This window comes from Rana temporaria, chromosome 2, assembly GCF_905171775.1.
Source record: "Rana temporaria chromosome 2, aRanTem1.1, whole genome shotgun sequence".
Classification (NCBI taxonomy): domain Eukaryota; kingdom Metazoa; phylum Chordata; class Amphibia; order Anura; family Ranidae; genus Rana; species Rana temporaria.
The window spans coordinates 1,177,311-1,188,926 of NC_053490.1; the positions used below are offsets into that span (position 1 = coordinate 1,177,311).

Here is an 11,616-nt window from a genome sequence, read left to right on the forward strand (position 1 = left end):
GTACTCTTCTGCCTGATCCCAACCTGCAACTACTCGTTACCGACCCATGGCTTGTTCCATTGGCTACACTTCTGCCTGATCCCAACCTGCAACTACTCGTTACCGACCCTTGGCTTGTTCCCGTGGCTTACACTTCTGCCTGATCCCAACCTGCAACTACTCGTTACCGACCCTTGGCTTGTTCCCGTGGCTACACTTCTGCCTGATCCCAACCTGCAACTACTCGTTACCGACCCTTGGCTTGTTCCCTTGGCTACACTTCTGCCTGATCCCAACCTGCAACTACTCGTTACCGACCCTTGGCTTGTTCCCGTGGCTAAACTTCTGCCTGATCCCAACCTGCAACTACTCGTTACCGACCCTTGGCTTGTTCCCGTGGCTACACTTCTGCCTGATCCCTACCTGCAACTACTCGTTACCGACCCTTGGCTTGTTCCATTGGCTACACTTCTGCCTGATCCCAACCTGAAACTACTCGTTACCGACCCTTGGCTTGTTCCCGTGGCTACACTTCTGCCTGATCCCTACCTGCAACTACTCGTTACCGACCCTTGGCTTGTTGACTGACCATGCTTCTGTTTGACCCTTACCTGCTCATTCCGCTACTGAACCCCCGGCTTGCTCACCTCCTGGTGGGGGCGATCCTGAGGACCGCAACCTGGTGCTAACATGCAGCAAAATCCATCTCCACCATCAGGAGCTCTGGTGAACACCGGTTAGCTCTTAGACTCCGCACCTCAGGTGAGCCTGTGTCATCTGCCAGGCCTGAGTACATATCCTGCTGATCAGTGGTAGTCCTGCAACTGCTGTAGCAATTGGTCTTCGAGCCTGACCCCTGATCGTGACAGAATAGAGTTCAAGGTTCAGCTAAAATCAAGGTACAGGCAGGGTTGTCTAAAGGATGTGACAAGGCGCTGTCCAGCATCTCAGCTCAGTGAGAAGGTTCATTGCCAGACACATCTGAGGTCCCAGGTTCAAGTCCAGGTCCTGACAACCCTCTCAAGGGGACGAGTCCCAGGGGAAGAGAAAGACTCATCAGGTTCTCCCACACTTTATTTTTCTACCCAATCACACCTTCTGAGGTCAGATGAGTGACCGATCCTCCATCCTATTTCTGGGACACTCTTCCAAAAGCAGACAAAAGCAGTCCGCCACCAGTTTAGGGAAACCCTGACCAGACCTGAAAAATGACTAGCTACAGCAGAGCTATATACTTATCAGGTAACTTAGGTGTCGGAGGCCAATGGAGACAGGGCTTCCCTTGCAGCTCAGTTCCAGACTCCCCTGGAGATGAGACATGAAAAGCCAGGCACAAAGTAGCACAGGTCTCCTGTAGATGTTGCTTGCAGAGAGGGCTCAGGAACACCGGTGAAGAGCTGCAGGGCTGCTGCAGGCAGATGGCGCCTGTGAGGTGTAGCAGATAACTAGGGTCACGGAGACAGAGGGTAGTCGGTACAAGCCAGGGTTCGGTGCCAGGTGAGTAGCAGAGGAGACAAGGTCAGGTGGAAGCCAAGGTCAAGATAGGTAGCAAGCAGAGGAGATCACAGAGACAGAGGGTAATCACATGTCGATCTCTAGTTCGGTTTATTATTCTCAGTGTCCTTTATTTTGATACAGTGTCCTTTTCTGTATTCATATTTGGTTTTCTTCAAATAAAAAAAAAACAATTAAAAGTAAAAAAAAACTTTACAGCACGTTGGTTCTTGTTATGTTTCTATTTTCCATGTCTGCCAACGAGGGGGGGGGGGACACATGACGTCTCCACCAGTGGCAGTGCATCCATAGAAGGCGCAGCCCCCTCTCGCTCCCGCACTGCCACTGAATACAATACATAGATTCATGCATTGCATGAATCTATGTATTGTCGCTGCTGCCCACTATTCAGATGACCGGCCCCCTGGTGAGCGCCGTCCATCTGAATAACGACAGCTGGTTGGCTTTGGAAGGCATCTCAGCCAATCAGGTTCACCAGTTCTGATTGGCTGAAGCTGATTGACTAAAGCGTCATCGAGGGCGGGTGAAGACATCAAGGGACGGTGGAAGGAGGATGGCTGACCCCAGAAAAATAAGTGTTGGGCGGGGGCAATCTGGCAGCATTTTACAGGGCACAGTGGCAACAATTCATGGGTACATAATTTGGATTGGGGGAAACCCATGCCGTTTTTTTTCAATGACTTTTCTCCGTATTGCCAGGAGCCGACAATTCATTATAGCCGCGAGTAGTTTTAAATGACTTTTTTTCCTAAAGAAATGACATTTTGTGCAGGGACAGTTCTAAACACGGGAAACAAGCACTACTTCACAGACATACTATAGACACCCCCCAGGTACGAAATTTAAAGGAATATTTCACTTTTATTGTTTCACTTTTAAGCATTATTAAATCACTGCTCCCAAAAAAAATGACCGTTTTTAATACTTTTTTTTTGCATTGATACATGTCCCCTGGGGCAGAACCCGGGTCCCCAAACACTCCTCCTGGGGCAGGACCCGGGTTCCCAAACACTCTCCTGGGGCAGGACCCGGGTTCCCAAACACTCCCCTGGGGCAGGACCCGGGTCCCCAAACACTCCTCCTGGGGCAGGACCCGGGTTCCCAAACACTCCCCTGGGGCAGGACCCGGGTCCCCAAACACTCCCCCTGGGGCAGGACCCAGGTCCCCAAACACTACTCCTGGGCAGGGGCGGACTGACAACTCATGGGGCCCCCGGGCAATAGAAGATTATGGGGCCCCTCTGGCTTACAGATGGCCACCACGCCAGGAGGCAGTGCAGAGGCAGGGCAGCTAAAATCTTGGGATATTCACATTAAAAGCATGTCAGTTTCGGACATATCAGGGACAGATCTAAAAAAAACACAGATTTGTACATACTGTCCCTGGTTTTACTGAGCCTGGCAACCCTGATGGGGCCCCCTAGTGGCATGGGGCCCTCGGGCAGTGCCCGAGTGACTCAATGGTCAGTCCGCCCCTGCTCCTGGGGCAGGACCCGGGTCCCCAAACACTCCCCTGGGACAGGACCCAGGTCCCCAAACACTCCCCTGGGACAGGACCGGGTCCCCAAACACTCCCCTGGGACAGGACCCAGGTCCCCAGGGGAGTGTTCGGACAGACAATGTTCGGGTGGAAACTGTAATTATTAGTAATTAATATCGGTGAGGTATCGGTACTCATACTCGGTGTTAAAAAAATTGTATTCCTAATTTTTTCCATTCTCAGGTTTTTCATCACTTTTTCAGATCATTCAAAATATGTAAAAGCCGAAAACGTTTTTTTTCTGCATTGGATAGATTAAGAAATGAGTAAAACGGTTGTGATTTTTTTCAGTTTTTATTGGAATTGGTATTTTTCCACCACCGCCTGTTCTGGTGACAACTGTAACATTTCGTATCTCCGATCTTTTTTCAGTTCTGGAGACAATGGTCACCGGGAAAAACAGAGAGGCCTAATCTTCTCACTGGAAACACAGAGAGGGATAAAAACCAGACTGAGGTTCTAAACCCTTCAAACTTCAAATGTTGACTTCAATTCTCAGTTTTATGAACAATTTCCGGGACCGGTCGCGGATCTGGCTGGTCCTCACCCCGTACACCAGCGGGTTCATCATCGGGGACATCAGGAGGTAGGTGAGGGAAAGGAGGGAATGGATGGAGGAGGGGATGTTTTTCCAAACCCTGTAGGCCAGAAGAGTGAAGCCACCCGGGATATAGAAGAACGACATGACACACACATGAGAGGAACATGTGCCAAATGCCTTAGACCGGGCCTCTTTGGAGGACAGTTTTAGCACAGCGTTGATGATGAAGATATAAGATAACATTATAGTGGAAATATCAGTGACCTCATCAGTGACCTCATCATTTCTCCACAAATAGAGATTTATTTCATCATCTTCAAACCCCAATAATTGTATATTGACCGGGATATTTATCAGTAATAAGGGGGGGGGCGGTGACATGTAACGGGGGGCAGTGACATGTAGTGGGGGCGGTGACATGTACTGGAACCGTGGTGCGGTGACATGTAGTGGGGGGCGGTGACATGTACCGGTACCGGGGGGGAGGTGACATGTAGCAGGGGGCAGTGACATTTATCGGGGGAGGTGACATGTACCGGGGGGGAGGTGACATGTAGCAGGGGGAAGGGGACATGTAGCGGGGCCGGTGACATGTCTCTGGTTAATGTCCATACGGGGGTGCTCTCTCTCTAACTCCCTCGGTGCCATGTAGCGGGGGGAGGTGCCATGTAGCGGGGGCGGTGACATGTAGCGGGGGGAGGTGACATGTAGCGGGGGGAGGTGCCATGTAGCGGGGGGGAGGTGATATGTAGCGGGGGGCGGTGACATGTAGCGGGGGGCAGTGACATGTAACGGGGGGCAGTGACATGTAGTGGGGGCGGTGACATGTATCGGAACCGGGGGCGGTGACATGTAGTGGGGGGGCGGTGACATGTACCGGTACCGGGGGGGAGGTGACATGTAGTAGGGGGCAGTGACATTTATCGGGGGAGGTGACATGTACCGGGGGGGAGGTGACATGTAGCAGGGGGCAGTGACATTTATCGGGGGAGGTGACATGTACCGGGGGGAGGTGACATGTAGCAGGGGGAAGGGGACATGTAGCAGGGGGAAGGGGACATGTAGCGGGGCCGGTGACATGTCTCTGGTTAATGTCCATACGGGGGTGCTCTCTCTCTAACTCCCTCGGTGCCATGTAGCGGGGGGAGGTGCCATGTAGCGGGGCGGTGACATGTAGCGGGGGGAGGTGACATGTAGCGGGGGGAGGTGCCATGTAGCGGGGGGAGGTGATATGTAGCGGGGGGCGGTGACATGTAGCGGGGGGCAGTGACATGTAACGGGGGGCAGTGACATGTAGTGGGGGCGGTGACATGTATCGGAACCGGGGGCGGTGACATGTAGTGGGGGGCGGTGACATGTACCGGTACCGGGGGGGAGGTGACATGTAGTAGGGGGCAGTGACATTTATCGGGGGAGGTGACATGTACCGGGGGGGAGGTGACATGTAGCAGGGGGCAGTGACATTTATCGGGGGAGGTGACATGTACCGGGGGGAGGTGACATGTAGCAGGGGGAAGGGGACATGTAGCAGGGGGAAGGGGACATGTAGCGGGGCCGGTGACATGTCTCTGGTTAATGTCCAGACGGGGGTGTTCTCACTCTAACTCCCTCGGTGCCATGTAGCGGGGGGGCGGTGCCATGTAGCGGGGGCGATGACATGTAGCGGGGGAGGTGACATGTAGCGGGGGAGGTGACATGTAGCGGGGGGAGGTGACATGTAGCGGGGGGAGGTGCCATGTAGCGGGGGAAGGTGATATGTAGCGGGGGGCGGTGACATGTAGCGGGGGCGGTGACATGTAGCTGGGGGGAGGTGACATTTAGCGGGGGCGGTGACTTGTCTCACGTTAATGTCCAGATGGAGGCGCTCTCTCTCTAACTCCCTCGGTGCCATGTAGCGGGGGGGGCGGTGCCATGTAGCGGGGGGGGCGGTGCCATGTAGCGGGGGCGGTGACATGTAGCGGGGGCAGTGACATGTAGCAGGGGAGGTGACATGTACCGGGGGGGAGGTGACATGTAGCGGGGCTGTGACATGTCTCTCGTTAATGTCCAAACGGAGGCGCTCTGGGCCATATTCTGAGTAAAGTTACGATGGAGTAGGAGTATCTCAGGAAATTCCATCGTATTTCTCTTTTTTGGCCCGCGTATCTATGCGACTGATTCTTAGAATCATTTTCGCATAGATACGCTGAAGATCCGACATGTGTAAGTCACTTACACTGTCGGATCTTAAATGTAATTCGCCGCCGGCCGCTAGATGGCGTTTACGTTCAGGTCTTATTTGTTTATGCAAATGAGCCTGATACGCCGATTCCCAAACGAATTCGCGTTGCGTAACCGTCGCTTACGTCGTTTGCGTAGGCGTAAGGTTACCCCTGCTATATGAGGGGTAAGTTTACGCCAGTCTCACGTAGGCCATGTTAAGTATGGCGTCGGGTCCGCGTCGTGTTTTCCCGTCGGGTACGTCGCTTTACTAAGTCGTTCTTGAATACGACTTTACGTCAATGACGCAAACGTCGGAGTCATTGACGTTTTACGCCGAGAACTGGAGCATGCGCACTGGGCTATTTTAAGCCTGGCGCATGCGCAGTTCGTTAGAATCGGGGGCGCGCTTAATTTAAATAGAAGCCGCCCCCTTGGATATACGCGGGGATACGCCGGGCCTTTTACACTACGCCGCCGCAAACTACGGAGCAAGTGTTTGGGGAATACAGCACTTGCTCCTGTAGGTTGGGGCGGCGGAGTGTAAATGGCTTACGCGCCGCCCGCCTACTTTCTTTAAGAATATGGCCCACTTTCTCTAACTCCCTCGGTGCCATGAGGCAGTTTAATAAAAGTCATCTCCCCACTTCTCCTTTTGCTCGGTGCCCATTGGGATCTGTAGTGTAAAGAGTCAATTTGTCCCATTATATCGTCTGTCGTCCCAAACTACATCTCCCAGGATTCTCAGCTCTCTGAATAGAAGTCTGAGGGCTTGCAGCTGCTCCCTGCTGGCTGGAGGAGGGCGGTGCAGCATAACATCAGTATCTCAGTAGAGGGAGAGAAGAATGAAGGGTCTCCTCCCGTATTGCCGTAGCCCGGTGGGGGGGGGGGGCTGCCTGGCAGGACTCTGGAGAGTGGGTTCAGCTCCGGGGGGGTGGTGCTGGTGCTGGTGGGGGGGCTGCCTGGCAGGACTCTGGAGAGTGGGTTCAGCTCCGGGGGGGTGGTGCTGGTGGGGGGGCTGCCTGGCAGGACTCTGGAGAGTGGGTTCAGCTCCGGGGGGTGGTGCTGGTGCTGGTGGGGGGGCTGCCTGGCAGGACTCTGGAGAGTGGGTTCAGCTCTGGGGGGGTGGTGCTGGTGGGGGGGCTGCCTGGCAGGACTCTGGAGAGTGGGTTCAGCTCCGGGGGGGTGGTGCTGGTGCTGGTGGGGGGGCTGCCTGGCAGGACTCTGGAGAGTGAGACTCTGGAGCGGGGGCTGAAGGTATGAACAGCCACACTTACTTTCAATGGCGCCACTCCAACAGAGAAACGGGAAGTGATGTAAATGGCACTGTCCACGCCCACTGTTCTCTCCTCCGGTCCCCGCTGCGCCAATCCCATGACACTCCTAGCTATGCTAACAAATCAAATTGCAGTGGGAGTGTGTGCGGGGCGAACAGCTTGCGCTCTGCACACGCCCTAAACATGGGCAAATCAGCTTCCTAGCCTCCAATCAGCTGATTGCATGCTGGGAAACTTCCCATAGACCTCCGCATGTCCGGCGCCTGGTCACTCTTAAAGTGATATTTTTTTTTTTACAGCTTGATGGGGTGGCACCTGAGCTTGGGGGGGTGGCGCCCGAGCTTGGGGGGGGCGGCGCCCGAGCGCCCCCTGTGGACGGGCCACCACTGCTATACACATATAAACAACGGTGAAGTGACTAAAGACTTTTATTGAATCTCAGAGTCTTTACCAGGCATGCTCGGATCTCCCGCACCCTGTAGCCGTAGATTAGCGGATGTACCGTTGCCGGGAGCAGGAAATAAATAGCGCTGGTGAGGTTCTGAACGTCCAGCGAGATCGGCAACCTGTAGGCGATGGAGGAGAGAAGACCGCAGGAGTAATTCAGAACCACCACGGAGAGGTGCGTCCCACATGTGTGCAGCGTCTTGTGGCGTTCCTTCCCTGTAACGATCCTCATGGTGGCGGCGAGGATCCAGCCGTAGGAAAGGAGGAGCAGCGTGATGTCCAGGGCCGTCACCACAACCCTCACCATGAGCCCCACCACCTGGATCCGGTCGGTGTCCCCGCAGGCGAGGTTCAGGAGGACCATGTTCTCGCAGGCGAAGTCCAGGATGAGGTTGGAGGAGCAGAAGTAGACCTGGGCGGCCACAATAATAATCGGTGAGACAAACAGACCGCATTTAACGAGGCCCACCACAGAAAGCTGCACCAGCAAGCGGCCGCTCATGATGTCATGATAGCGCAAGGGCCTACAGATGGCCACATAACGGTCCAGAGCCATCAGAAGCAGGACGTCGGACTCAAACATGACCATGGTGTACATGAAGAACATCTGGAACAGGCAGGTGGCCAGCGAAACGCCATCCATCCCCAGCAGGACGCTCAGGACCGCCTTGGGCGCGATGGCGGTGGTGCAGGCGATGTTGACGGAGAAGAGCAGAGCGATGAGGATGTACATGGGGGAGTGCAGGCTAAGTTCCGCCCAGATTCTGTAGATGATCAGGACGTTCCCGGACAAAATCACCAAATAGATGATAAGGAAGGGAATGGCCAGGAGGTGCCGGGACCTCGAGATCCCGGGGAAGCCAAGAAGGATGAATTCCGAGTGGGAGAAGGGCCAGGAGACATTTCCATCCAACCTCTCCATTCCGGGAAGAGACTTTTCCGGGTTTTCCTGAAAGAAACAAAAAATACAAAATAAAAAGTCCGAAGTCAATAAAATAATATCTAATTTACGTTGTAATTAAATGGAGAACTCCGAAGAGACAAGCATTCTCCCCATGTTGAGGGCATATGGCCTGGTGCGGTTCAGGAGAGGGGGGGGGGCGCACTCTGTCTCCCCCTCTTTTCTGCGGCCCGGCCAGGTTACGTGCTCGGATAAGGGGTCTGGTGTGAATTTTTGGGGGAACTCCACGCCATTTTTTTTACATTTGGGGTGGAGTTCCCCTTAAAATCCACACCAGACCTGAAGGGCCTGGTAATGGAATTTGGGGGGACCCCCACGCTTTTTTTTTATTTTTTTATTAATGAATTCTCTCTGAATTGCCAGAGCCGACAATTCATTATAGCCGCGAGTGATTTTTAAATGCCTTTTTTCCTTTAGAAATGACACTTTGTGCAGGGACAGTTCTATGTATGGGAAACATGTGCTATTTCACAGGCATACTATAGACACCCCCCTAGGTATGACATTTAAAGGAATATTTCACTTTTATTGTTTCACTTTTAGCATTATTAAATTCACTGCTCCCGAAAAAACGGCCGTTTTTAAAACTTTTTTTTTGCATTGATACATGTCCCCTGGGGCAGGACCCGGGTCCCCAAACACTCCCCCTGGGGCAGGACCCGGGTCCCCAAACACTCCCCCTGGGGCAGGACCAAGGTCCCCAAACACTCCCCTGGGCAGGACCCGGGTCCCCAAACACTCCCCCTGGGACAGGACCCGGGTCCCCAAACACTCCCCTGGGACAGGACCCGGGTCCCCAAACACTCCCCTGGGGCAGGACCAAGGTCCCCAAACACTCCCCTGGGGCAGGACCCGGGTCCCCAAACACTCCCCTGGGGCAGGACCAAGGTCCCCAAACACTCCCCTGGGCAGGACCCAGGTCCCCAAACACTTTTTAGGACAATAACTTGCATATTAGCCTTTAAAATTAGCACTTTAGATTTCTCCCATAGACTTTAACAGGGTGTTCCGCGGCTTTTCGAATTTGCCGTGAACACCCCAAATTTTTCGTTGTTCGCCGAACAGGCAATGTTCGAGTCGAACTCGAAACTCATCCCTAGTGTCCATCAGTGCTGCCTCATCAGTGCCCATCAGTGCTGCCTCATCAGTGCCCATCAGTCCTGCCTTATCAGTGCCCATCAATGCTGCCTGATCAGTGCTTAGCAAAACAATAAACACAACCCCCAGAGATGAGTAAATACCACCAAAAGAAAGTTCTATTTGTGCCATTAAAATGATACAAATGTCCTCTGTGTAAAATGTTACACGACCGCGTAATTGTCATTCAAAGGGTGACAGCTCCGAAATCTGAGAATTGGCCTGGGCAGGAATGGGGGGGGGGAGAGGGGTATGCATGGCGTACAGAGGAGGACTAATGAGCAGAGAAGCCGTCCTGAGAAGGTGAGACTTTTTTCCTTACTTGTGTCACGTGCCAAACCCCTCCCCCACCATCCCGACCAGTGACAGGCAGTGAGCAGTAATAATATGCAGTAACCTCTAGCAACCAAAGGGTGGATGGTAGACATGTGCAGTAACCTCTAGCAACCAATGGATGGATGGGAGATATGTGTAGTAGCCTCTAGAAAACAACGGGTGAGTTGTAATGATGTACATGAACCTCTAGCAAACAATGGGTACGCAATAATGATGTGTAGTAACCTCTAGCAACCAATCAGTGAGCCTGGGCTAATCAGTGTGGAGCAGTTTTCTATGTATATATTTATAATGTTTTTTTGGGATGTTGTGGTTGAGAGCAAAATTTCATGGGGGGAGGGGCAAGAAAACGTTTGCCCAGAGTGCGGTCACTATTAAAGACGGCCCCTGTATCCGCCCACAATGGTGTCACCCCACAAGGTCTAGGAGGGTGTCTATGGGAATGTTTGACCATTCTTCCTAGGTCAGGCGCTGATGTTGGATGAGAAGGTCTGGCTCACAGTCTCCGCACTAATTCATCGCAAAGGTGTACTATAGGGGTTGAGATCAGGACTTTGTGCAGGCCAGTCAAGTTCCTCCACCTCAAACTCGCTCCTCCATGTCTTTATGGACCTTGCTTTGTACTCTGGTGGGCAGTCATGTTGGAACAGGGAGGGGCCATCCCCAAACTCCTCCCACAAAGTTGGGAGCATGAAATTGTCCAAAATGTCTTGGTATGCTGAGGACTTAAGAGTTCCCTTCACTGGAACTAAGAGGCCAACCCAACCCCTGAAAAACAACCCCCCACCATAAACTTCCCCTCCCCCACACCATAATCCCCCCTCCCCCCTACACCATAATCCTCCCACCCCCCCACACCATAATCCCCCCCACCCTATAATCCCCTCTCCCCCCCACACCATAATCCCCCTCCCCACACCATAATCCCCCTCCCCCACACCATAATCCCCCCTCTTCACCAAATGATTTCAACCAGAGCACAAAGCAAGGTCCATAAAGACATGGATGAGCCAGTTTGGGGTGGAGGAATATGACTGGCCTGCACAGAGTCCTGACCTCAACCCCATAGAACACCTTTGGAATGAATTAGAGAGGAGACTGTGAGCCAGACCTTCTCATCCAACATCAGTGCCTGACCTCACAAATGCTCTTCTGGAAGAATGGTCAAACATTCCCATAGACACACCCCTAAACCTTGTGGACGGCCTTCCCATAGACACACCCCTAAACCTTGTGGACGGCCTTCCCATAGACACACCCCTAAAATCTTATGGACCGCCTTCCCATAGACACACCCCTAAACCTTGTGGACGGCCTTCCCAGAAGAGGTGAAGGTGTTATAGCTGCAAAGGGCGGAGCCAACTCAACATTGAACCCTCCGGACTAAGACTGGGACGCCATTAAAGTTCCTGGCCCATATTCTCAAAGAGTTACGCCGGTGTATCAGTAGATATGCCGACGTAACTCGGAATCTAAGCCCGTCGTATGTTTAGGTGTATGCTCAAACTGAGATACACTTAAACATGCCTAAGATACGACGGCCTGTGCCGTCGTATCTTAGGGTGCAATATTTACGCTGGCCGCTAGGTGGCGCTTCCATTGCGGACGGCGTAGAATATGCAAATGAGTCGTTACGCCGATTCACGAACGTACGCTTGCCCGTCACAGTAAATTTACACCGTTT

At 53.1% G+C, this 11,616-nt stretch overlaps 1 protein-coding gene across 1 annotated transcript; it reads right to left on the reverse strand.

Annotated features, from left to right (window-relative positions):
• Positions 1-7,469: 7,469 nt before the first annotated feature.
• LOC120928750 (putative olfactory receptor 52P1) lies at positions 7,470-8,390 on the reverse strand. The gene has a single exon (XM_040339739.1). It carries the CDS (start codon positions 8,229-8,231, stop codon positions 7,470-7,472), a length of 762 nt encoding a protein of 253 aa, XP_040195673.1. The 5' UTR covers positions 8,232-8,390.
• Positions 8,391-11,616: the final 3,226 nt, after the last annotated feature.